Source organism: Rhinoderma darwinii, unplaced genomic scaffold (assembly GCF_050947455.1).
Source record: "Rhinoderma darwinii isolate aRhiDar2 unplaced genomic scaffold, aRhiDar2.hap1 Scaffold_69, whole genome shotgun sequence".
Lineage (NCBI taxonomy): Eukaryota > Metazoa > Chordata > Amphibia > Anura > Rhinodermatidae > Rhinoderma > Rhinoderma darwinii.
In genome coordinates this window covers 3,251,450-3,278,166 of record NW_027464249.1, presented here as the reverse complement: position 1 = coordinate 3,278,166, position 26,717 = coordinate 3,251,450, and the positions used below count along the sequence as shown (strand labels likewise).

At 46.4% G+C, this 26,717-nt stretch overlaps 1 protein-coding gene across 3 annotated transcripts; it reads right to left on the bottom strand.

The window, feature by feature from the left end:
- Positions 1-2,144: 2,144 nt before the first annotated feature.
- LOC142728764 (EGF domain-specific O-linked N-acetylglucosamine transferase-like) lies at positions 2,145-7,273 on the bottom strand. 3 transcript variants are annotated; one of them, XR_012877750.1, is made up of 3 exons: positions 6,990-7,273; positions 4,523-4,735; positions 2,145-2,517 (listed from the first exon to the last, which is right to left on the bottom strand). XR_012877750.1 is itself a non-coding variant. In XM_075849140.1 (3 exons), the coding sequence occupies exons 1-3, from the start codon at positions 6,626-6,628 to the stop codon at positions 2,383-2,385; spliced, it is 405 nt and encodes a 134-aa protein (XP_075705255.1). In that variant the 5' UTR covers positions 6,629-6,705; the 3' UTR covers positions 2,145-2,382. The 3 variants fall into 3 exon arrangements, 1 of the variants encoding a protein (XP_075705255.1); XR_012877751.1 differs by lacking the exon at positions 6,990-7,273 and adding an exon at positions 4,841-4,879; XM_075849140.1 differs by lacking the exon at positions 6,990-7,273 and adding an exon at positions 6,572-6,705.
- Between the last annotated feature and the right edge of the window lie 19,444 nt (positions 7,274-26,717).

Below are 26,717 nucleotides of genomic sequence, written 5' to 3'. Positions count from 1 at the left end.
TGCCGCAGAATATTCAAAAGGAATCTCAAAACCAAACGAAAACCCGCTAGTGAGCACCTCTGCTTCCCGCCTCCTGTGGTACCGCTCTAACCATGGGCCCATCTCGAGCATGTTCACCGGCGTTCTCCGCTGCGCCGGAAGGAGGTGCCTTAACCGGCTGCTTACCTCTCCGGAAACACCGGAGCGCCGCATGAGCGCCCCCACAGATGGAGCATTCGTGTCGGAATTTGCACGTGGCAAAGAAACGACAGTGGCCCTCGTTGTAGAGCCAACAGGCACCCGTGGGCCTAGCGGCCGCAACTCCAGGGGCGGGGCCCGGCGCTGCGGCCACACTGGGAAAGGGGCGTTGTTGCCTGCTCCCTTGCGCTAAGATAAGCTGCAACCACACGTCCGTTGCCTTCGTCGCCCAACTAATATCAGGCGACAAAGCCAAACGACGCCGAAATTCTTCATCATATCGCCACCAGGCCGCACCACCGTGCAGCCTGTGGGCGCTGAAAATTGTGTCAAAATAGACAAACAACTCGGCCCCTTTCCCAGGATAGCGTTGGCAAATAACATGAGCCAGTGTAGCGTAACACTGTACCCAGTTGCCAAATGTTTTCGCTACTTTCGCTTTCCTATCCGAACCCCTCTCAAAACCCCGCTCCTTGTCGACAGTCACCTGCTCCACCGAGACCAAGGACCAAATATCCACAAATTCATTCCTCCAAATCTTGTCCTTGATCTCAGCTGACAAATGAGTCCCGAGAGGAGCGACTCCACAAAACAATGAATCTCTAAACGTCAAACTAGCTAAAGCATTCTCTTTCTCAGACGGGGGCATAGCTCCCTCTGGTGGCACCGAGGGACACGACGTTCCCTCATTCACTTTTAACCCAGCCACCACGGCTTTTAAAACAGAAATCAAATCCGCACCCGCTGCATTAGATTTATTAAGCCATGCGTCACCGCAGGCCGACTCACCGCTCCCAGAGGTCCCACCGACTCCAGAGGGTCCTTCAGCCACTTGCCGCGGCACTGGAACCACGGCCTGCACCTCCTCCACCGGCCCGGCGGGAGGGACAACCTGGGACAGCTGCTCCTGATCCACCGACAAGCGCTGCACCTCCCGGCGTCGACTGCGTCTCTGCGGCCGTGATGATCTCCTCGACGACCTCCTCCACGATCCTGATGATGCGGACGTCGTCGCCGACGAGGAGGAGAATCCATCGCTGGAAGACGAGGAATACCGCCGACCACGCCTCTTCTCGTCACCTGACCTGCGACGTCTATGATGGCCGTGCCGGCGATGTCCTCCAGCCCGGCGTTTCCTCCCTCGCCTGGAACGCTCCCTTCTTGGACCTGCAGGAGAAAAAGATGACAAGGCAGGAGAAGGGCAAATAGAGTCCAAAACACCCTCAACCCTATCTTTCCTAGCACACTCCCCCCCCTGGCCTTGACCCATGCTGACAGGGGCCCGGGGGGGACCGGGGTGGAGAAGCGACAGGCACCGCAGAAGCCCCCGCCCCCTGGCTGGGTTGCTTGCTCACCGCCCGCTTCCCCGAACCCGCCGCCATCTTCTTTTTTCGTGAGCCGCCATCTTGTGTCCTGGCCGCACTGCGCCTGCCAGGACGTCCCGCCCCTGTTCCCCCCGCCGCCAATTCAGGCTGCGTAGAGAACAGCACGGGGAAAGATGGCGCCGACCCCGGCGGCACACAGGCACCGGAAGCAAGTCCCAGCTCCTGTGAACATGCCGCATGGTAAGCGACCATGTCGGACCAGTTACCTGAGTCAGCCATATTCACCCCACTGTCACGATAGTCGACCGCTGCCTCCGCGCCCGCATCAGCAGCTCGAGGCAGGTTGTACCGTGCCCGTGCCGGTTTAACAGCCGCCCTCTTACCGCCATGGGGAAGGACGCCAGCGCGACGAGTGGGCGGGGGGGAGGGGGGCACTATGTCGACCGACGAAGCACCCGTCGACATAGGCCTAGGGGACCTGCTGAGACCACCGCATGACTGTGCAGCAGTCACAGCACCCCTCATAGAAACGGGGCTAGGGCTCAGTCGAACCGGAGGGCGTGTAACGCGCTGCGGCCTACCTCGGGTAGCCGCTCCCGACTGTTCCGTGCCCCGCTCAGATCCTTGCTTCTCTCCTTCCTCCAACAGGGATTCCAGCCAGGCAGGTCCCTCTGACGCTACCCGCTGTGCCACCTTCCGCAACAGTTCTTCTGCCATCTTCTTGAAAGACCACGCTCTGAATCTCCACAGCAGCAGCAAAGGTGTTTCTTCCACTGCAGCTTGAAGGTAAGAGGGCTTCCTGCTCCAAACCCCTGCCTTATATCTTCTTAACCACGCCCCTCTTACCCCTTGTTGACCAATCCTGGTCCTGGGCATTATTTTAAACCGTTCCATCCTTTCTTAACCCCTTGCAGTCCCTGACACTCTCCCTAGGCGCTTCAGTGTCTGCAAACCTGCGCTCCTTCCTGCACGACTTCTCATAACCCCAGCAGGAATCTAGTTGTGTCAGGAATTCCTAAAAGGTACAAAGGTACAAAACCCTTCATGAGCTGAGAGAGAAAAATCACAGACTGATTTCTAAGGATCCTGGTCTCTCCTTGTCTACAAGCACACATTACCTGTAAGAAGCCTTTTTACATGTTCTCCACTGTGTACAGATGTAGCCACGTTTATCTTGACTGATAACTTGCTGCAGTGTGAGCTCACACAACAAAAGCCATTGAAAAGGTAAAGTAAGTGTATGTGCACACGACCTCTTTTCAGACGTAATGGAGGCGTTTTACGAATTACGCCTGAAAAGACGGCTCCAATACGTCGGCAAACATCTGCCCATTGCTTGCAATGGGTCTTATGATGTTCTGTGCAGACGAGCTGTCATCTTACGGCGCGTAAAATGACGGCTCGTCAAAAGAAGTGCAGGACACTTCTTGGGACGTTTTTGGAGCCGTTTTCTCATAGTCTCTATTGAAAAAAGCTCCAAAAACGGCCGTAGAAAATGCAGCGAAAAACGCGAGTTGCTCAAAAAACATTTGAAAATCAGGGGCTGTTTTCCCTTGAAAACAGCTCCGTATTTTCAGACGTATTTTGTTAATCGTGTGAACATACCCTTAAACTGTCTTGCCACTGTGTATTTAACGCGTTAAAAGTCAAGATAAAGACGGCTACATCTGTAGACCACATAAAGCACAAATGGCGTCATGTATGGGACAGCAAACTCCCCCGACTGCTCCATAACCTTGGATGCTGAAACAGCCACAGGTGCATGTTTACTGCTATAGGGAAAAGAGATAAGCGGCAACTAAACAACCGTTTACTATACTGTTTATCTCCAAGGAACAAAGGATTGAAAGATACCCAATCCCTGTTTCTCAACAGAACAGTTAGGCCTGTTCACATCAGCGTTGCTTTCTGTTGAGGGGTTCCGTTCCGGGCCGTGTTGCCATTTTACAGCCGATTTTGTATCCGTTTTATTCCCTGTCCGTTTTAAAATCGGATGAATTTCAGTTGTAATTTTTTTGCCACACACTTCCCTCTGTAGGTAATGCCACACAGACACCCTTGTAGCTATTGCCACACAGCCCCCTGTAGGTAATGCCACACAGCCCTTCTGTAAGCAATGCCACACAGCCCCCCTGTCGGCAGTGCCACACAACCCCCCTGTCGGCAGTGCCACACAACCCCCCCTGTCGGCAGTGCCACACAGACCCCCTGTCGGCAGTGCCACACAGCCCCCCTGTCGGCAGTGCCACACAGCCCCCCTGTCGGTAATGCCACACAGCCCCCCTGTCGGTAATGCCACACAGCCCCCTTGTACATATAGTCACCCCCCATAGATGGCACCCCCCCTACTTTCATGTAGGGGACGGCTCCAGGAGATGTCCCTCACTTCACTGTCCATATATGGACAGTGAAGTGAGGGACTTCTCCTGGATCGGAATCCCCGGCCACAGCGGTGGGGATTCCGCTTCAGAAGTCCCTGACGTCAGGTGTCCATATATGGACAGTGAAGGCAGGTAGTTCTCCTGGAGCGGAATCCCCGACCACATCGCAGGGGATTCCGCTTCAGAAGTCTGTGGCGTCACTATGTCCATATATGGACACAGTGAAATCACGGACTGCTCCTGGAGCAGAATCCCCAATCCCCGGCCACAACGTTGCCGAAGCTGTGGCCGGGGATTGGGGATTCCGCTCCTACAGGAAGCAAAAAAAGAAACCTTCTCCCCACAGTGCGAAGTGCATGTGAGGAGGAGGAGGAGAGAGCGAGCAACGGAAGACACGGCCATCACTTGTAGCACATTCAAGTGATGGCCGTGTATAACCCGGCTACATAGACTTCTATGGGAGCCGGGTGGCCGGGTGAACGGCCGAAAATAGGGCATGTCCCATTTATTGACGGCCGGCAAAAAATCGGTCGTGTGAATAGACCCATTAGGGGTCTATTGTTCCTACTGCGGCCGTGTAACGGCCGGAAAACCATGTCGTGTGAATAAGGTCTTAGGCTTAGGTATGGTAGGACTTACTCTAAAAGGACAGTGGGGGTCCTGACTGCAGGATCTGGCCATATCCTGGTTATTGTGCAAGAAGTAGGGTAAGTGCCCGGCTGGTAAATTGATCTTCTGATAAAACAGGGAAGAGACATTCTGGTCTGCAGAGACAATCAGGCTTTGAGCAGCAAGGTTTACTATGTGTAGTAATAGTCCAGAGATTGTATAGACCATGACAGCGCTCAGCTTCTGGAAATAAAACACAACGCAAAACATTAAGAAAAAATGAAGAATACACAAATGGAAAATAAAGGTTCCCTGATGATAGTCTGATGACATGATACCCCCAGCGACCTGCTCAAATCTTGTGGGAAACGGTCAGGAAGTGTTCAATTTCCCTGCAGCACCACCACTGGGTAAATGAGGCATTACACAGTTTCCATTGAAGTCAATGAGCTGTCTGTGTAATGCAGGAACGTGCCGGGTCCTCCAGACCTAGAAACGCTCTCTGCAGTCACTCAACTCTGGCTAATAGATGCGGGTCCTGAGAGGAGGTTAATCTTCTATTAACTTAGAACTCCTTGATACAGTATTTATAAAATTGTCTCATCACAGTCAATCCCCTGTATTATGAGAGCCACGGCGGTAATCCAGCGATCGCCATGGGTCCGTCTCCAGGGACCCCAGTCACATTCAGCTAGTTTACAATTGGCTACTCATTTTTCCTGCAGCAGCCACTACAGGGAGAATGTGGTATTACATTCCAGCTATTCTGATAACTATCCTATACATTTGAATTGCCGCCATATATTACTACATTCTCCGTAGGCAAAACATGCGGCTGTCCCACCACTCCCCCCAGACATAACAGCTGATCGCTGGGGGTTCGAGCAGCTAGACCAATGGCTCCCTCCTTCTGAGGAGGGGTTGGGACACACTTGTCTGGTGAGTTACCTTTATATCTTGAGGCCAATAAAAAACTATAATGCGGAAGTTAATAGAAAATTTGCCAAGTCACTTCTGACATTGTTCGGCCATGGTTAAGGGGGGGGGGGTACCCATTTTCAAATGTTAAGGATATGTTCACACACTGTGTTTTCGGGCATATTTCGGGGTGTAAATTCCTTGAAATATGCCTGAAAAACGGTAGCTAAACCCCTACAAACTGCTTTTCGTTCAGACGGGGCATTTTTTATGCCGCCGTTTTAAAGAATGGTGTGTAAAAAAAATGGCGCGTAAAAAGAATGCGGGTATGTTCACACAGCCTATTTTCAGCAGAAAATACGGAGGCTGAACGCCTCAAAACATCTACCCATTGATTTCAATTTGAAAAACAGCGTTTTGTTCCCACAGGACGTTTTTTTACGCACCCTTTGTAAAAACGGCACGTAAAAAAACGCCCTGTAAAAAAGAAGGGGATGTTACTTCTTGAGCAGTTGTTCATTGGGTCAATAGAAAAACCGCTCCAAAATACGGCCGCAATAAACGCATCAAATAACGCTTGATGCATAAAAAACGACTGAAAATTAGAGGCAGTTTTCCCTTGAAAACAGCTCCGTATATTACAGCCGTTTTTTGTTAAGCGTGTGAACATAGCCTGAGCTGTCACTTCTTGAGCTCCGTCATTTTCAGCTGTTTTTGATTCTGCATGTGAACATACCCGGAGGCTACGTTCACACGCTAAACAAAATACGGCTGTAAAATACGGGGCTGTTTTCAAGAGAAAACACCCACTGATTTTCAGCCGTTTTTTAAACCAGAAACGTTTTCAAGGCGTTTTTTGGAGCAGTTTTTCTATTGAGAATGAAAAACGGCTCAAGAAATGGCATGCACTTCTTTTTTACGGGGAGTTTTTTTTACGTAGTAACGGAACACCTCTGGGTTTTGCACTAGCGTGGGACATGTTATCTAGAGACACTTGTCAAACATGTCTTATAAACAACACAGAAAACTTCATCATTAACATTATTACACGCCATAAACGATGCTGTATCGTCACTTTCCGCAATTGTACCCATCTATATAACACTACTGAGTGATGCACTTTTTAATTCTCTGGTAAAAAAAAATCTAGTTCAGAGAGACCTGCAGGATCTGCTGGGATTTGTAGTCCCCATTGCAGGGCGCACAAGTGGAGACCATATTGAGGATTTATCCAAACTGCTGCAACACAAAAGTGGAGTAATTGTCCTTAGCAACCAATCAGGTTGCTGTTTTCATTTTCCAAAGCCTCTCTGAAAAATAAGAGCTGGAATCCGATTGGTTGCTATGGGCAACTACACTTTTACATTGCATCAGTTATAAATCAACCCCCCCCCCCAAATAATCCTGTACTCCGCAACCTGAAACTACAACTCTCAGCCTTCAGCTGTCAGAGCACGCTGGGAGTTGTAGTTTCGCCACAGTCTGACAGCCACAAGTTGCAAATGAATAAATACAGCGACACTGTTGACGCTATGAGGATGTATCATGGCTGTGATCCCTTCATCCATTATTCTCTTACCCGGGTCCAGCTGTTCAGTGTCCGGCCGCATCACCCCTCAGTCTCCGGCTTGCTGTGTAGCAGGAGGCAGGGCCGGCTCTAGTCTCCGCCGGAAACCCGGGGCGGTGATAGGGAGGAGGGTAGTCACCCATTGGGAGGGTGCGGAGGAGACTCGCCTCGTGTGTAGTGACGGGTGTGTTGCGGTATAGGAGCAAGGACAGGGACGGTGCCCATAAGAGCGGAGAGCAGGGAGTACCCGGCACAGTCGGGGGGGCACGGCACAGATGGCAGAATACCCTCCCTTTACCGTGTGCATCCAGTGTAGTGCTCCCCAGTGGCGTAACTACCGCCGTAGCAGCAGTAGCGGCTGCTACGGGGCCCGCGGCATGAGGGGGCACCCACCATGGCCGGAGGCTCCGCTAGCAGCCGCTATGGCTGCTACAGCGGGACGCCACTGAACACTACGGCAGAGCGGGGAGGTATCTCCCCGCTCTGCCATTAAGGGGTTCAAATCTGCACTTAACCGTCATTGCTATTTGTGTTGGGACTGGTATCCCTAAATATTGCACTACTTCTGCTATGGTTATGGGACTGTTACTTACCATTAGATTTTATTATTTACTTCCTATTACTTCTCTGTTTGGGAGGCTACCTCCTACCATTGTTCATATATCTCTGTAACAATTTCTACAGTTTGACTTTATTGTATTGCACTGCGTGCAAACTTTTGCAGTTTTGTGAAAATGTTTTATCTGCTCTGTTTAATTTCTAATAAAAAATTTTGATAACGAAAAAAATATATATTGTATTACGGTCTGTAGCCTTTGGTGGGAATATATTAACCTTTCTACAACAGTTTACTAGCGTAGAAAATTCACAAAAGTCAAAATTTTGGGGGGCAAAAAATGGGCGGGGCTTAGCAGAAATGGCCAACAATTTTACTATAATTTACGCCAGTAACTGATGTAAATTATAGCAGAAATCTATATGTATAGTGCGGCGCAGATTTATCTCTGGGTGGCGTAACAAGGCAAAGGTCGGTGCCAGACCCATACCTCCCCCCAATCAGACTTTATGCCCCCCCAATCAGACAATAAAATACATTTTAAAAATGTACTTACCTCACTACTCCGATTCTCCCTCCCGGATCCCCTCATGCTCTTACAGCATGCCGCAGCACGTAGAAAGTACTGATGACAGGCCGCGTTGCAGCTAAAAGATGCGACACATTTAATAAGAGTCATTCGCCTGTTAATAAATGTGTTGCATCTTACTCCAGCAAACTGTTTAATAGGACTGGTGTATGAAACGCCAGTATTAAAGGGGTTTTCCATGCATGCCCGACACCCGGACCTCGCACCGATCCGCCACTCCAGCTGCCTCCGGGCACCGAACAACACTGCCGGAAGCAGATGGCTCAGGTCAAAGAATAGGGGCCGAGCTGCAGTTCTGCCGAACGGCCGCTATGCAGTAGTCGGAGCCATCTGCTTCCGGCAATATTGTCCAGTGCCCGGAGACAGCTGGACTGGCGTATCGGTGCGGTGTCTGGGTGTAGTAACGATTGTTTGCCCCCCCCCCCCCCACACACATTACCGACGATATAATCAATCGGCGCTTGTTTTAATGGTCAGTGTCGGGCCGTCTAAAAGGATCTTTACTTCCTCAGACACTATACTCCAGTCTACAGACACCACCATAACTAGGCATTGGAACCAACCCTCCCACCTTAGCGGGTAAAGATTAACCATCTAAAAGGTTCATACATACACATAAGGGCTAAAGGTGAAAACACAGAGGTGCTCACCATATATCCAGCGTATAACTGTGTCCTCCAAATCTTAGGAGTGCACGGAGCAGGAGTTGTTCTAGATTCCTGTTTATATTCCAGATACGTTCATACCATTTTAGACAATGAATCGACATATCGGAAACTTGTGGTGAAAACAAAGAACCACATGTAAAGAATCTTTAAATGTCTGCTAGAAGAAGGAATTGGATTAGGAGTATTAGCCAAGAAACAGGCAGAATACTTACTGATAGAATTCCCTATTGTTCCCATATTCCATGGGATGCCAAAAATCCATAACTTTGCATGGTCTTGGGTTATCTGTGACGTAGTTGGCTAATACCCCTGCAAACCGGCCTGCTGGTACTACTGTCAGGGGCCTGGCCACAGAAGTAAAATAAAGTGGGCAGCCACCGCTCATCAAGGTTATGATCAGCGGTAATTGGTTTGTAGAAAGGAATGGGACCCATGCAGAGGCCAGAAGCGGCGGCCAGTTCTGCAACTTGGTGAGTGACTCTGTTTTAAAGCAGTAGATTCAGTTTAATTATTTTTTTTATGTTGCCCCTTCTCTCCCACCTTCCCACCGGTCTCCCTCCCTTTCCCCACCCCAGATGCTGGTCAAGCGTCATATCCACTCTGGCCCAACTCCCGCCTCGGCCACCTCCCGTTCTCTTAGCCTACTCCTCTGCCCGCTCACAGAGTCCCTGACACTTTGCGTCCTGCTCCCATCCCACGACTTTCCGTTGCCACCTCTCCAAATCCCCTAATAATGGGGGACCAAGATGTATGTCCTCAAATTGAATTCCACTGACTGTATGAGGCCCAGAAATTTCTGATGGTGGCCCTACCTGCATACCACATATTCCGGCAATCAAGGCAGTGGAATTCCATTTGAGGAAATATACCAGGTATTCCAAATGTCTACAATAATTTCTTTTAATGTCAGTGGAGTATCTGCGCTCACATAATTTTTTCTGCCTTGATAGTTTTATTTTATTGCAAACAGAAGACGCCCTGATGGGGTCAAAATTCTCCCTCTCCATGGACAATTTGTTTATGACATGGTGGGAGAACAACATTTTTTCAGCCAATAATCCCTTTTACGAGTGGATTGTGTGGGATGGACGCTACATCGACGATCTTTTTTTTGTTTAGGGGTCGTGATGTGGTGTCTGTACCACCATTTATGGAATACAATAATACCAATACATTTAATTTACAATGTTACAGGCTCGGCATCCATGGATTCTGTTACCTTCTTTGAGATTACGTTACAGGGGAATTGTAATACAGAAAAGGAAACATTTTGTGAACCCTCTTCGGGCACTACAGTCACCCAGCTCACACCATCTAGGCAATACCTACAAGGGAATTTATAAGATCTAGGATAGCCTGCTCAAATGACAAGACATTTCACAACCATGTATAAATATTGACTGTGGATTACATTTTACAGGATATTAACAATGAATGTTAACCCGTTAATGACCAGGCCATTTTGCGCGTTAATGACCAAGAATTATGTCTTGTTTTTTTACGGTTGCATTACTTTTTTTTTATTCCGTCGACATAGCCGTATTTGGGCTTTTTTTTTGTGGGACGAGTTGTATTTTGTACTTGTACCATTTTTAGATGCTTATAATATATTGACTAACTTTTATTAACTTTATTTTAGGAGAGAATTGAAAATAAGCAGCTATTCCAGCATTGATTTTCACGTTATAAATTTACGCCGTTTACTATGCAGCGTAAATAACATGTTAGCTTTATTCTATGGGTTGGCACAATTACGGGGATACCAAATATGTAAAGGTTTTATATGTTTTAATACGTTTGCACAATAAAAAGCCTTTTAGAAAAAAATTACTTGTTTTTGCATCGCCGCGTTCCAAGAGACGTAATTATTTTTTTTTCCTTCAATGTGGCCGTATGTGGGCTTGATTTTTGCAGGCCAATGTGTAGTTTTCATTAGTACTATTTTGGAGTACATAGGACTTATAGATTAACTTTTATTACATTTTTTTATGGGGGAAATGGGAGAAAAGAGAGAATTTTGCCGTTGTTTTTTGCGTTTTTTTTGGACGCCGTTCATCCGGTGGTTTAATTAATGTGTTCATTTTATTGTTGAAGTCGTTACGATCGCGGGGATAACATATATGTGCATGTGTTATTTGTTTTGACACTTTTACTAAATAAAACCACTTTTTGGGCAAAAAAAGTAGTTTTATCTGATTTTGACTGTAATTTTTTTTTTTTTCACAAACTTTATTCAACCGATTCACATTTTTTTTTTTTTGTCCCACCAGGGGACTTCACTATGCGATGTGCTGATCGCATATATAATGCTTTGGTATACTTAGTATACCAAAGCAAATATTGCCTGTCAGTGTAAAACTGACAGGCAATCTATTAGGTCATGCCTCTCGCATGGCCTAACAGGCATTTGCTGAAGGCAGACCTGGGGGTCTTTGTTAGGCCCCCGGCTGCCATGGAAAGCCGACGGCGACCCGTGATTTCTTTGCGGGTGCGCCAATGGGGTGACAGAGGGAGCTCCCTCCCTCTGTCAAACACATTAGATGTCACTGTCACTATTGACAGCGACATTTAATGGGTTAACTGCCGGAAATCGGAGCGTGCTTCGATTCCGGCAGTTGCAGCAGGAGCCAGACTGTGTATAATGGCCGTGCTCCTGCTGCTAATCGCGTGGGTACAGTGTCAGTACCCGTGCGATCACAGGACGGATATATCCGTCCTCCTGCGCGAACTACCAGCTGCAGAGGACGGATATATCTGTCCTTCGACGTTAAGAGGTTAAGAAGGGCATCAAAACAAAGGACACAAGAATCCATCTTGTTTAATAATAAATACTGAAGCACGAGAGATCAATTACCAGTTTCTTCAGCGGCATAGAGCCAAAAGTTTGGAGAAATTGTGGGTAAAGGCTGCCCTTGGGTCACCTAGAGGATGAGATCTCTTAGTTACATGTTGTCACCAAGTCTTTTTTACAGTGTCACTAACAACAAAACTTGACTTTCCCAAAAAGTTTTTTATTTTTTAAAAAGTACTTACGATATCGATGCGTTTATAAAAACTGTACTAAGCATCATGTAATTTATGCCATTAAATGCAAACAATGTGATTGCGTGTATGTACGGATGTAGCCATCTTTATCTTGGCTCGGATAACTTGCTGCAGCGTGATATCACACAACAAAAGTCATTAAAAAGTCATTGACAAAACACTGACACTGTGTATTTAATGCGTTGAAAGTCAAGATAAAGCCGGCTACATCTGTAGGGCGCACAATTAGAAAGTTCAAAACGCGCATTGTAGAACACATTTCAGATACAAAAACAAAAAAACCACTAATGCCTCCCGATGCAGAAAAACACTTCTTAGAAACACATAATGGTAATTTTTAAAGCTTATGGGGAAATGTATTAACCTTTCTACATCAGTTTTCTAAAAGGGGGGTTCCCAAAAGGGGGCGGGGTGACAGCAGCACAACAAATTTATAATAATTTACACCTGACGTAAACTATAATCGAAATCTCCGCCTGCTAATAACTGGCAAAAATGTCACTATGTGGAGCGTAGCAAGGTAGAGGCCCATGCCAGGCTCCTCTCCGTCCCCTCTATCGGACAATTAAATAAAAAATGAATGCTCACCTCACCACTCCTCTTCTGGTCCCCTCATGTTCTCTCCGCAGCCTGTGGCTCATACAGTGCAATGATGACGTTGAGTGCTGTGTCACATATAAAGGACCTGACGCTGCTCGGTGTCAGTGCATTGTATGGGCATCAGGGAGCCTTAGGGGATCAAGGGGGAAGAAGAGAAGCGGAGAAAAGATTATACTTATTTTTTATTTTACATTATGTCCGATGGGTAGGGGGAATGGATGGAGCATGGCCGCGGTCGCTACATAACGATTGTGGCGCACGAACGGCCGAAAGATGTGACACATTTAATAAATGTATTTCATCTTACTCCAACTTTCTTTATATTAAGACTGGCATATGAAATGCCATCTTAATAAATTCCCCCCAATGTTTTTATGGCCTTGAAGAAACCAAAGACGGGTGGATATTGGAGAAGACACTTCCTGAATAGGGAGGCGTTCTGCGATCTGCAGCTTCATACAAGATTCCCGAATGGTCTTAATTGGAGGAATGATCTGTTATATGTTTACTTAAGTGCAATAACGTTTAATACACAATGTATATATCAAAGACATAGCATAACAGTCATTTTCCTCTCATAATATGCAGTTTGACGACTTTAAGATGGTGATTTGTTTTTAAAATATTGCATATTTAAATATGGTGCTAAACTCCTGTTAAATAAATAAAGATTCAGCTTCTCCCCTACTTGAGTAGCTGTGCAGCACCTGCACGAACTTGAGAATTTGCCTCTCTGGTCATGTGATCACGGGTCCTGCACACATAACACAACAGCACTACACAAACTATCTATGCAGTTTGGTCACTAGATGGCAGCAAAGCACTAAAATGATATACACATACATGTTTACATAGGCGGCATACATGTTTACATAGGCGGCGCGCTTGGTGCTAAACTTGTAAATAAAAACACATCAAAACAAACATAAACACATCAACTATCAATTTATAATCCATGCCCACCTGCGGCTGCTACGCATATCCTCACCATTGTGGTCGGACAGTCTGAAGGTGACAGTGGAGAGGATTATTTTCAGACACTTCTACACTGGTTTGGACTGGTTCACTGGTTTCTCAGTTTGATCGGCTGCTTGTCTCATTTGAATTAAAAACCACCTGATCTCAGGACAAGGGGCAAATAACAGAAAAAGTCTCTCTCCACCTGCAGCAAAATAGACAAAGTGGTTCCCCCCATTCCTCACACTGGCCCCAGAAGAAACTGCTATGGCGAAACTGCAGTTGGCGACATGTTGTCTGCAATCCTGTATTTAATAGAAGTGCATGTTCTGCGCTGTGTGACCGAGGCCTAAATCTTTTCATGCATATTTTGAGCTTTTCTCAGATTTTTCAGGTACAGATTATACGATATGTACCAAAGTGGTGTTTCCTTCAAGGATTCTTACAACATTTAAAAAACACAGGGAAATATGACCTGGAAATCCACAGACCCTTCCCCTCTGCCCTTTCTCATTAGTTACAACTTGTCAATAAATATGTCCTCCTGTATAACATTTTATATATGAGTAGGAAATGTCCCTACAAATTAGAAAAGATTTGGTCCCGATGGGTTAAGCTGAAAGAAACGTCTATGTAACTTGTAGCTCAAATGTGAAGGAAATCATTATCTATCCTTATTAGAGATGAGCGAACTTATCAAAAGTTTGGTTCGGCTAGTTCGTTGAATTTCACCAAAAAGTTCGATTCGGACCGAACTAGTTCGGACCGAACCTGTCATTTCCGTGCGCCGAGCATGCTACTGTCTCGGGTGCTGATAGAGTTAATGGGCTGCACTAACTCTTTCAGCAACCTTGACAGTACATGCTCGGCGCACGGAAAATACAATTTTAATGTAATAAAAAAAAAATAATAATACGTTCATACTTACTTTCCTCCTGTCCGGCCTCCAGCGATGACGTTTCATCCCTTTCGCCGCTGCAGCCAATCACAGGCTGTATTGGCGGTCACGCACGTCAGGATGACGTCAGAAGGCCGCCCTCCAGGGATGACGCTTCATCCCACGCGACCGCCTCTGCAGCCAATCACAGGCTGCAGCGGCGACATGGATGAAACGTCATCGCTGGAGGCCGGACAGGAGGAAAGTAAGTATGAACGTATTATTATTATTTTTTGGCATGTATGTATGTTGGCATGTATGTATGTTGTCATGTATGTATGTATGTTGTCATGTATGCATGTATGTATGTATGTATGTATGTATGTATATATGTGCATGTATGTTTGCATGTATGTTGGCATGTATGTATATATGTGCATGTTTGTATGTATATTTGCATGTATATATTTGTATGTATGTATGTATGTTTGCATGTATGTATGTTTGTATGTATGTATGTTTGCATGTATGTATGTTTGTATGTATGTTTGCATGTATGTATGTTTGCATGTATGTATGTATGTATGTATGTATGTTGTCATGTATGTATGTATATATGTGCATGTATGTTGGCATGCATGTATATATGTGCATGTTTGTATGTATATTTGCATGTATGTATGTTTGTATGTATGTTTGCATGTATGTTTGCATGTATGCATGTTTGCATGTATGCATGTATGTTGTCATGTATGTATGTATGTATGTTGTCTTATATGTATGTTTGCATATATGTATGTTGTATGTATGTATGTATGTATATATGTGCATGTATGTTTGCATGTATGTTGGCATGTATGTATATATGTGCATGTTTGTATGTATATTTGCATGTATATATTTGCATGTATGTATGTATGTATGTTTGCATGTATGTATGTTTGCATGTATGTATGTTTGCATGTATGTATGTTGGCATGTATGTATGTTGGCATGTATGTATGTATATATGTGCATATATGTATGTTTGCATGTTTTTATTTTTGCATGTATGTTTGCATGTATGTTTATATATGTGCATGTATGTAATTATGTTTGCATGTATTTATGTTTGCATGTATATTTGTGCTTGTATATATGTATGAATGTATCTTTGCATGTTTGTATGTATGTATGTATGTATGTTTTCATGTGTGTGTGTGTATGCATGTATGTATGTATGTATGATAGTTTTCATGTATGTATGTATGTATGTATGTATATATGTGTGTATGTTTGCATGTATGTATATTTGCATGTATATATGTGCATGCTTGTATATATATATATATATATATGTATGTATGTATGTATGCATGTATGTATGTTTGTATATATATGTATGTATGTTTGCATGTATGTTTGTTTGTATATATGTCTGTATGGCCATGTATAATACTGTCTGCTGGCGCCCTGTATCTAAGTCAACTTCGCGGCAGGCTTCTATACATGGTATAACAGTCAGTATCACACATTAAACGGAATCTAAGCCTACGACATGTTTTATTTCATATTTTTTTTTTTTTTTTTTTTACAGGTTTGGTGTTTGGACTACGTCGGTTTCGAGGACTACTTAGATGACGTTTTTTTTTCTACAATAAAATGGTTAATGAGGGTTGTGTTGGGGGTGCTTTATTTCAAGAAAATATTTTATCTATATCTTTGTCTTTTTCTTTTCAAATTTTATTACTACCACTTTAGTAATGGCCGCTGTCTGAGTGACAACATCCATTACTAAGGCGAGGTTTAGTGTTAGCCGGTGCAGAGGCTAACACTAACCACTATTATTACCCCGGTACCCACCACCACCAGGGGTGCCGGGAAGAGCTAGGTGCGATCCAGTACCCGACCATCTGTTGTGATGGTCGGGCTCTGGAGTGGCCGCAGGCTGGCATTATGAGGCTGGGAAGGGCCAAAAACAGTGGACCTTCGCACCCTTGTAATGCTAGGCTGCTGCTGCTGTGTTGTATCTGGCTGGTTATAAAAGTGGGGGGGACCCCATGTCATTTTTTTTAATTATTATTATTTTTTTTATTTTTTTTTAAAAAGACATGGGGTTCCACCCAATTTATCATAACCAGCCACATACAACACAGTGTTATTAGCCTGGGAATGGATAAAACCAGTGGCCCTTCCCACCCATGTAATGCCAGACTGCTGCGGCCTTGTATATGGCTGATTATTAAAAATGTGGGGGACCCGTCTATTGTTAAATTTGTTAAATTAAAAAAAAAAAACGACGTGGGTGTCCCCGCCATTTTTATAACCAGCCCGATACAACACAGCAGCAGCAGCCTAGCATTACAAGGGTGGGAAGGTCCACTGTTTTTGGCCCTTCCCAGCCTCATAATACCAGCCTACGGCCGCCCCAGTACCCGACCATCACAACAGATGGTCGGGTACTGGATCGTACCAAGCTCTTCCCGGCACCCCTGGTGGTGGTGGGTACCGGGGTAATAATGGGTGGTTAGTGCTAGCCTCTTCACCGGCTAACACTAAGTACCGCCTTAATAATGGACGCTGTCAATCAGCCAACTGCCATTATCTAGGCACTAATAAAGTTTAAAAAAAACACAAAGACTATTCTTTTTTATTGAAATAAGAAATCCCCAACAAAACCCTCGTTAACCATTTTATTAAAATTTGAAAAAACGTAGATCTACGCAGTAGTCCAACGAATCGAAGATGTAGTCCAATCGGTACATCAAAATCTGCAACAACATAAAAAAACAGTTATCAATGTGAACAATAACAATACTTCTACTCACCTACACACATATATACACGCACACACAAACAAACAACCATACACAAACACACATATATACACAAACACAACAAGATATACACACACACACACACACACACACACATAAACAGACAAACACACACACATATACACGAACTCACACATATACAAACAAAAACACACATATCCAAACACACACATATACACGAACACACACATATACACAAACACACACACACATATACACAAACACATATACACAGTTATACACAAACACAACAAGATATACACAAACACACACACAAAGAGACAAACACACACACACATATACACACACACACACACACATATACACACACATATACACGAACTAACACATATACACAAACACATATACAAACAAAATCACACATACCCAAACACACACATATACACAAACACACACATATACACAAACACACACATGTACACAAACAGACCCACACACACAAACATATACACAAACACATATACACAAACACACCCATATATACACAAACACACACACATAAACACACCAACACACACCCATATACACACATATACACATACACACATATACAAAAACACACACACAAACATCTACACACACACACACACACACACAGTTCACAGCAGCACAGAGTATTTCAGGAGATGAGCGTGTGGATCTTGTGCGGGGTGGTGACTTGCCAATCATGTGAAGGTGTTATTGAGGACAGGAGTGGAGGGGAGGTAACAGACTGAGCTACGTAATGGTAAGAGCAGAGTTCACAGCAGCACTGAATCTGCACGCTCATCTCCTGAAATACTCTGTGCTGCTGTGAACTCTGCTCTTACCATTACGTAGCTCAGTCTGTTACCTCTCCTCCACTCCTGTCCTGAATAACACCTTCTCATGATTGGCAAGTCACCACCCCGCACAAGATCCACACGCTCATCTCCTGAAATACTCTGTGCTGCTGTGAACTCTGCTCTTACCATTACGTGGTGACTTGCCAATCATGTGAAGGTGTTATTGAGGACAGGAGTGGAGGAGAGGTACAACTGAGCTACATAATGGTAAGAGCAGAGTTCACAGCAGCACTGAATCTGCACGCTCATCTCCTGAAATACTCTGTGCTGCCTTAAACTCTATGGACAGGTCAGGATCCTGTTTCTTTTAAATGCTGCACTGTAGCGCAGCCTTATATAGTGGATCGAGCGGGTTCCCCAGCAGAATTTAAAAGAAACAGGATCCTGACCTGTCCACAGAATTTAAGGCAGCACAGAGTATTTAAGGAGATGGGCACGGCCGGCCACGGGCAGCCGGTCGTTTTTCCGAGCCGTGCTCCCATTATAAAATATATTACCCGTAATGACGGGTGGCTACATGTATACACCCGTCATTACGGCAGCGTTGCTAGGCGATGTCAGTAAATAGTCACTGTCCAGGGTGCTGAAAGAGTTAACTGATCGGCAGTAACTGTTTCAGCACCCTGGTCAGTGACTACCGATCACAATATAGAGTAACCTGTAAAAAAAAAAGACGTTCATACTTGCCGAGAACTTTCTGCTTCCTCCAGTTGGGTCTCCTGGCCGTTGCCTTGGTGACGCGTCCCTCTCGACATCCGGCCCGACCTTCTTGAATGACGACACAGCCCATGTTACCGCTGCAGCCAATCAGAGGCGGCAGAGGCCTCTGCAGCCAATCACAGGCTGCAGAGGCCTCTGCAGCTAATCACAGGCTGCCGCGTCAGATAAGAAGGTCGGACTGGAGGAAGAAGAGGGACTCGTCACCAAGACAACGACCGGGTACGTATGAAATGCTTTTTATTTTATTTTTAATCAGCAGCCTCTTTTCTCTATTAGTGATTGATAAAGATAAGTGGCTGCCGATTTGTATAATATTTTTGACCGGGTTCGGTCAAAACGGGTTCGGACGAACCCGGTGAAGTTCTGATTCGCTGCGAACCGAACTTTTCCGGAAGTTCGGACCGAAACCGGGTTCGGTTGTCCCGGTTCGCTCATCTCTAATCCTCATAACTAAGGCTTCGTTCACATCGGTGTTGGGACTCCGTTTATCGGTTCCGTCGGACCTTTCCGTCAGGGGAACCCATGAACGGACTCCAAACTGAAACCATAGGTTTCTGTTTGCATCAGCATTGATTTTAATGGTGACGGATTCTGTGAAAATGGTTTCCGTTTATCACCGTTGTGTAAGCGTTCCGTTATTTTGACTGAATAAATACCGTAGTCTACTCTGCTATTCATTCTGTCAAAACTATGGAACCCTCACACAACGGTGATAAACGGAAACCATTTGCACCGGATCCGTCACCATTGAAATCCATTGTGATGCAAATTCCATTCATGGATTCCTCTGATGGAAAGGTTCAACGGAACCCATGAACAGAGTCCTGACACAGATGTGAACGAAGCCTTAGATGAGGAAATGGACGCTTCTCTGTGTGACTGGTTGGGTTTGTTGGTTCAATAACATTTAATGTGTTATTTGCTTTTCATGCTTTGCAGTATTTTTGTCCGTTTTTTTTTTGCAAAATTATAAATTAAGCCTTTGAAAAATCCAAAAAAAAAATGACAGGGGAACAGTTACCAATTTTCAGATTACTATTCAGATCACTAAAATTCTAATGCCAATTTAATAAAATGTGGTGGAAATCCACATGTGAACATACTCTAATTGAAGCTGAAGGATCTCCAGCTCGTCTTGGTGGCCGTACAACTTATTTTTCCTTTTTGTACACAATCCCCCCAGTACTATATTGTAAAGCTTAGACGCTGTTTTCTTATTTTCTCCTGTATGTATTCTGTCGTATTAGGCAATGTGAGTATTGTGTATTTTTTATATGGTTCCCGTTAGTGGAATGAAGGGAAAACTTTTCCATAAGGGAGAGATGTGGGAAGGTTTTTCCTGCTTTCCTCTGATGGGATCAGATACAACAGCGATCAAACTGACCTGACAATACAAGCACGTGATACAGCCTGGAAAGCAGAATATCAGTATATTGTAAAGTGTTTTTTTTTTTTTTATATTTTGTGGCCATATAAACCCATTTAAATGTTCCTGGAAAATTCCTTGAAATATGTAGTAAATTTCATTTAGTGTTAAGTACACTGTATTATTAGGGCGCTGTACTACAGCAGTATTGTATTGTATTGTATGGTGCTAATATTGTCTGACACTTATTTTGGCTTCCAGCAGTGTGTTCGGTTCGGGACTTGCGGCCAAAATTTGTTCCGTCCATTACAGACGTAATGTGCTCGTGTGAATCCAGCCTTACTCTCGTCAGACTTTCCTCTATTCAAATTTAATTTCTCTAACGGCAAAAGAGAGAAAATCTCAACATATTCATCACGCCAAATACGATCTCTAATCTCTGTCTTAAGGGAGCTCTCAAAACAAACATTTGGCTAACCGAACCCCATGCAGTTGAACCGCAACAGGAGCGCCAGACCCACCAGCACTCCCAGTGACTTTAGAACCTAGCGCAACAGCCCCAGATAACGAACCGTACCATGCCGCCACAGGAGAAGGAGCAAGGGGGACCACAGGTGGTGGGACCTCACGCTGCACCAAAGCCTCTCTAACACCAGCCAGTAATTGAGCCACTACCTGTCCCAAATCAGACACAGTCAAGCTGGGGGGCTCCTGACTATGGTGTGAGCAGGGCTCACGAAGCCTTGACCTCCTAGCTAGTCTTGACTTGGGGATTAGCGGCATATCCCTGAGCACCCCTGATGGTAAGTCGAACCCGTCACCAGCATTTCACCTATTGAACTTTACTTATCCCTTACTGGCCGCTGCTATCAAAATTTCATTGCCGTTATCCCCTCTCCTAAACTCCTCCTCCGACTGTAAATAACGGTCTGTAAACATGTTGCGTCTTTTATCGTAATAATTCGGTGTCCCGTTGTACGCTCACCCCGGAAGAGGACATCAACGCACAAGTGCAGGATTTTGTGTGCTGGGGAAGGCGAGGAGCTGTCCATCAAAAGTAAAGAGGCGGGGTAAACTCGGAAAGACTTGAGGAATGAAGATAACTCAAAAACTGAATACTAAAGCTACAGAGCCGACTAAGAAGATAATTTTAGGTTAAATAGAAATGATATTTCACCCACTACCCCCTGGTATTGCTGGTTTAATCAGTAAAATGCTCGTGACAGGTTCCCTTTTACCAATAGTTTCTGGCAATGAGGTCAGGGCCGCCATCAGGGGGGTATTATGGGTACTTCTGTAAGGGGCCCGGCCAAACCTAATTGAAAGGGGGGCCCGGCAACTGCCACGACTTGCATTTGGTAGAAAAAATAGGCCCCTGCAATGGGGCCTGTTCTTTTCACCAAAGTAATGTCGTGAGCTGTGGGCCCCCCCTCTCGTCGTGGGGGCCGTCAAACACCGCCCGCTCGCGCAACCGCGAGCACCGGAGCGCACACCCGCGAACGAGACGCACCGACGGGCACACAAGGTCAGCGACGCAGAGAGAGCTTACCTGGGCCGCCTCCTCCTCCTCCCAAGCCTCATCCTCCACCTTCTCCTCCTCCTCCTAAGCCTCGTCCTCCTCCGCCTCCTCCTCCTTCTCGTCCTCCTCCGCCTCCTAAGCCTCGCCCTCCTCCGCCTCCTAAGCCTCTACCTCCTCCTCCTCCTAAGCCGCCGCCGCCTCCTCCTCCTCCGCCTCCTAAGCCGTCGCCTCCTCCTCCGCCTCCTCCTCCTACTCGTCCTCCTCCGCCTCCTAAGCCTCGTTCTCCTTCGCTTCCTAAGCCTCGTCATCCTCCTCCTCCTCCGCCTCCTAGGCCGTCTTCTCCTCCACCTCCTCCTCCTCCGCCTCCTAAGTTCGTCCTCCTCTGCCTCCTCTGCCTCCTAAGCCTTGTCCTCCTACGTCTCCTAAGCCTCCTCCTCCTCCCCCGCCTCCTAAGCCTCGTCCTCCTCCGCCTCCTAAGCCTCGTCCTCCTCCTCCGCCTCTTAAGCCTCGTCGTCCTCCTCCTCCGCCTTCTAAGCCTCGTCCTCCTCCTCCTCCGCCTCCTAAGCCTCGTCCTCCTCCGCCTAAGCCTTGTCCTCCTCCTCCGCCTCCTAAGCCTCGTCCTCCTTCTCCTCCTCCGCCTCCTAAGCCTCGCCCTCCTCCGCCTCCTAAGCCTCTACCTCCTCCTCCTCCGCCTCCTAAGCCGCCGCCGCCTCCTCCTCCTCCGCCTCCTAAGCCGTCGCCTCCTCCTCCGCCTCCTCCTCCTACTCGTCCTCCTCCGCCTCCTAAGCCTCGTCCTCCTTCGCTTCCTAAGCCTCGTCATCCTCCTCCTCCTCCGCCTCCTAGGCCGTCTTCTCCTCCACCTCCTCCTCCTCCGCCTCCTAAGTTCGTCCTCCTCTGCCTCCTCTGCCTCCTAAGCCTTGTCCTCCTACGTCTCCTAAGCCTCCTCCTCCTCCCCCGCCTCCTAAGCCTCGTCCTCCTCCGCCTCCTAAGCCTCGTCCTCCTCCTCCGCCTCTTAAGCCTCGTCGTCCTCCTCCTCCGCCTTCTAAGCCTCGTCCTCCTCCTCCTCCGCCTCCTAAGCCTCGTCCTCCTCCGCCTAAGCCTTGTCCTCCTCCTCCGCCTCCTAAGCCTCGTCCTCCTTCTCCTCCTCCGCCTCCTAAGCCTCGTCCTCCTCCGCCTCCTAAGCCTCGTCCTCCTTCTCCTCCGCGTAGCTGCGTAAGGAGAGGGGGAGGAGTCCAAATGTAGCGCGGCGGCAGGCGTTCTACGATCCCCGCCATTTTCTTGAGCCTCGCTGGAGGTGAAGGACTGGACATCTGGACCGAAGACATCGCCTGAAAGACTAGACCTGGAAGACATCGCCTGACAACGAGGACTGGAGTGGAAGCCAGCAGCTCTTCTGACACAGTGAGTAAAGTTTCTCAAAGTGCTGATTATGTATGTCCCTGTTCACACAGAGTATTTTGCAGCCAGAAAAAATCTGCCTCAATATTCCTTAAAGAATTTTGAGGCAGATTTTCACCTGCCCACATTAGCTTGCCACGTTTTTTGCTGCGTTTTTTGCCTGCGGCGATTGAGGACAGCAGACAAAAAACGCAGCGAAAAATGCATTTTCTGTCTCCCATTGATTTCGATGGGAGGTCAGAGGCGGAACCGCGGCAAGAAAGGACATGCTGCTTTTTATTTTTTCCGCGACTGGCTCCCATTGATTTCAGATTAAATCAATGGGAGGCGGTTTTAGATGTTTTTTGGCCCTGATTCCGATGCAGTGTCCGAGTCAATATCAAGGCCCAAAAACTCTGTGAACTGGGCCTTATTGTTAGGGTAGAAACACACTAGGCATGAACACTGTGGATTTTATTGCGGAAAATCCTCAGCGTATAACAGTCGCAGCAGAGTGGATGAGATGTGAACAAATCTCATCCACACGCTGCAAAAAATTGACCTGCAGTGTGGTTTTTTTAAGCCGCAGCATGTCAATTTATTCTGTGGAATCGCTGCTCCTCTGTTGCGGAAATGCTGCGCTTCTGCCTCAAAAATCACAAATGAGAAAAAAAAGGTATTTTTTTGAATTTATAAAAAAGTTTCGACTTACCCCGGCCGTAGTCCTGGTGACGCAATACTCTATTCTAAGCGCAGCCCGGCCTCCTGTCATGACGTTTCATCCCATGTGACTGCTGCAGTGGTCACATGGTCTACGGCGTCATCCCAGGAGGCCGGGCTTCGTTCAGAAGAGAGAGACGCGTTGCCTAAACTATGGCCGGGGCAAGTCTAAACTTTTTTTTCCCTGCAGGATTCCCGCAGCGGACATGCCTCACGAAACCTGCACCACTATTTGGTGCAGTTTTGCTGGCGGAATTCCCTGCAGCTACCGGGGTGGATAAGCTGTGTAGTTTTACTCAGCATATCCGCCTAGTGTGTTCCTACCCTTATGATGCGCTCCTGGAGCTGCTGCCTGTCTCTAAGTTGGTCCAGTAGAATTTGCAATTATTTTTTTCTGTGAACCAGCTTAAAAAAATACAAAACTTTTGTGTGAGGCTGGGTTCACACGAGCATGTTCGGTCCATAAAGGACGGAACGTATTTCGGCCGCCAGTCCCGGACCGAACACAGTGCAGGGAGCCGGGCTCCTAGCATCATAGTTTTGTACGACGCTAGGAGTCCCTGCCTCTCCGTGGAACTACTGTCCCGTTCTGAAAACATGATTACAGTACGGGACAGTTGTCCCGCAGCGAGGCAGGGACTCCTAGCGTCGTACATAACTATGATGCTAGGAGCCCGGCTCCCTGCACTGTGTTCGGTCCGGGACTTGCGGCTGAAATACGTTCCGTCCTTTACGGACCGAAGACGCTTGTGTGAGTCCAGCCTGAGGCTTTGTTCACAGCTGCGTTGGAGGCTCCGTTGCAGATCTGACAGAGAATACCGGATACAGTAGTGCAGCATGCTGCACTATTGTTTTCGTTAAAACAACCGACACCCCAATGGAAATCCGACAAAACCCATTAAAGTCAATGGGTTTCGTTAGCGGCAGGTGTTGTCTTTTGTGCAGCGGAACAGGTGCTTCTTATTTTTCCGTTGCTCTGCTCTGACAGAGGAGAATAACAGAAAGTTGAATGCAGGTGTGAACCCAGCCCTACATTTTGGGCATTTTGAGTAAAATAAAACTTGCACTCCCATGCAGGCGGAGCTTCACAGTGGTGGTCAAGCATGTATGCTGCTGTTTCTGTCATTCCCATACACTTTGAATGAAATGGAAGCGTGCACGCTTGACCGCCGCTCAATTCAATGTTCCCCTCACTGTGGGCGGTGCAGTGAGGAGGATCTGGGGGTTTTGGACCCTCGTTCTTATGAACACAAAAAAAAATCAATTAAACTGTAAAATTATTGTTAACCCACCTGCTGGCCTCCCTTTCTTGCTTGCCGCTCCGTTCCCTCATTCTGGTCCCAGTTGTCCGGGATCCAAGATGGCTGCTACTGTCTCAGACTTGCATATAGAAAGCGTTGCCTGCCAGTCTGAGACATGCCGCCCACCTCCTTCACTGCTCTCGGAATCTCTGTGTCCATCTCTTCTGACACATCTGGCTTCTTGAAAGGGGTTCCGTCTGCAGCAACATCCTCACTGACAGCGCCAGGGTTGGCATGAATCATCTTCTGTATGTAAGTATATAACATTGTATGCTTGTAACGGTCTTATATGTTTTATTGTCTGTGTTTTTTTTACAGGTTTCAGTATCTTTGACTATGTAAGATCGTCGTAGGATCGAATTTTTACCAATAAAATTATCAAAGCGGGCTGTAGGGGGACGCAGTTTATTTCAATTAAGTATTTTTTATACATTTTTCCACTGTATAACAGAACTAGTAATCGAGGTTTCTGACTGACACCTCTCCATTACAATTGCTAGGGTTTGGTGTCAGCCAGAGGTGTGCTATGTCCAGTTTCGGCTGACACCAACCCCTTTTCTCCAGTACCCAACGCACCAGGGGTACTGGGAAGAGCCGAGGACTATTGGGTGGCCCCTGGGAAGGCCAGAGGCTGGTGTTTTTAGGATTGGAGGCAACCAATAGCCATGGACCTTCCCATCCTGATAATTTCAAGCTGCGGTTGTTGGTTTTTCTTGGCAGGATAGAGAAATAGGAGGACCCCACATGTTTTTTTGTTTAATCATTTATATTTTTTTAAGAAAAGCAATACACTATGCTATAAATACAAAAATATATATATAAAAAAAAAAAAAAACATGGAGAAAATCAATAGCTGCAGTCTGATTATCCGGATGGGAAGGTCCATGGCTATTGGTCCCCTCCCATCCTAAAAACACCAGCCTGCGGCTGCCCATTACGTTGCTTGGGCCGCTCCTGATGGTTCTCGCCTCTTCCCAGTACCCCTGGTGCGTTGGGTACTGAGTTAATTGGAGGGATTAGTGTCAGCCAAAGGTGGACATAGCCCATCACTGACTGACACCAAGCCCTAGCGATTGTAATGGAGAGGTGTCAGTCAGACACATTGATTACTAGTTCTGTTACACAGTTGAAAAAAATATAAAAAACACTTTATTGAAATAAACTGCCCCCCTACAGCCCACTTTGACCATTTTATTGGTAAAAATTTGATCCCACGACAATCCAACGTAGTCCAAGACACGGAAACCTTAAAAAAAACAGACAATAAAACATATAAGACCGTTACAAGCATACAATGTGATATACTTAAAGAGGCTCTGTCACCACATTATAAGTGCCCTGTCTCCTACATAATGTGATCGGCGCTGTAATGTAGATAACAGTGGTTTTTATGAACAATTTTAGATTTATGCTAATTAGTTTCTTAATATACAACTGGGCGCTTTTTAACTTATTACCAACTGGGCGTTGTACAGAGAAGTGTATGACGCTGGCCAATCAGTGACCAATCAGCGTCATACACTTCTCATCGTTCCAGCCCAGCTACTTTCACTGCACAGCGTGATCTCGCTGTGCTGTCACATACTCCCACATTAACTTTACCAATGTGTCTTGAGAGTGAATAGACATCGCCTCCAGCCAGGACGGGATGTCTATTCACGCTGCCACAACTTCGGTAAAGTTTCTGTGGGACTTACTCACATCACAGCGTGATCTCGCGAGGTCACGCTGTGCAGTGAAAGAAGCTGGGCTAGAACGATGAGAAGTGTATGATGCTGATTGGT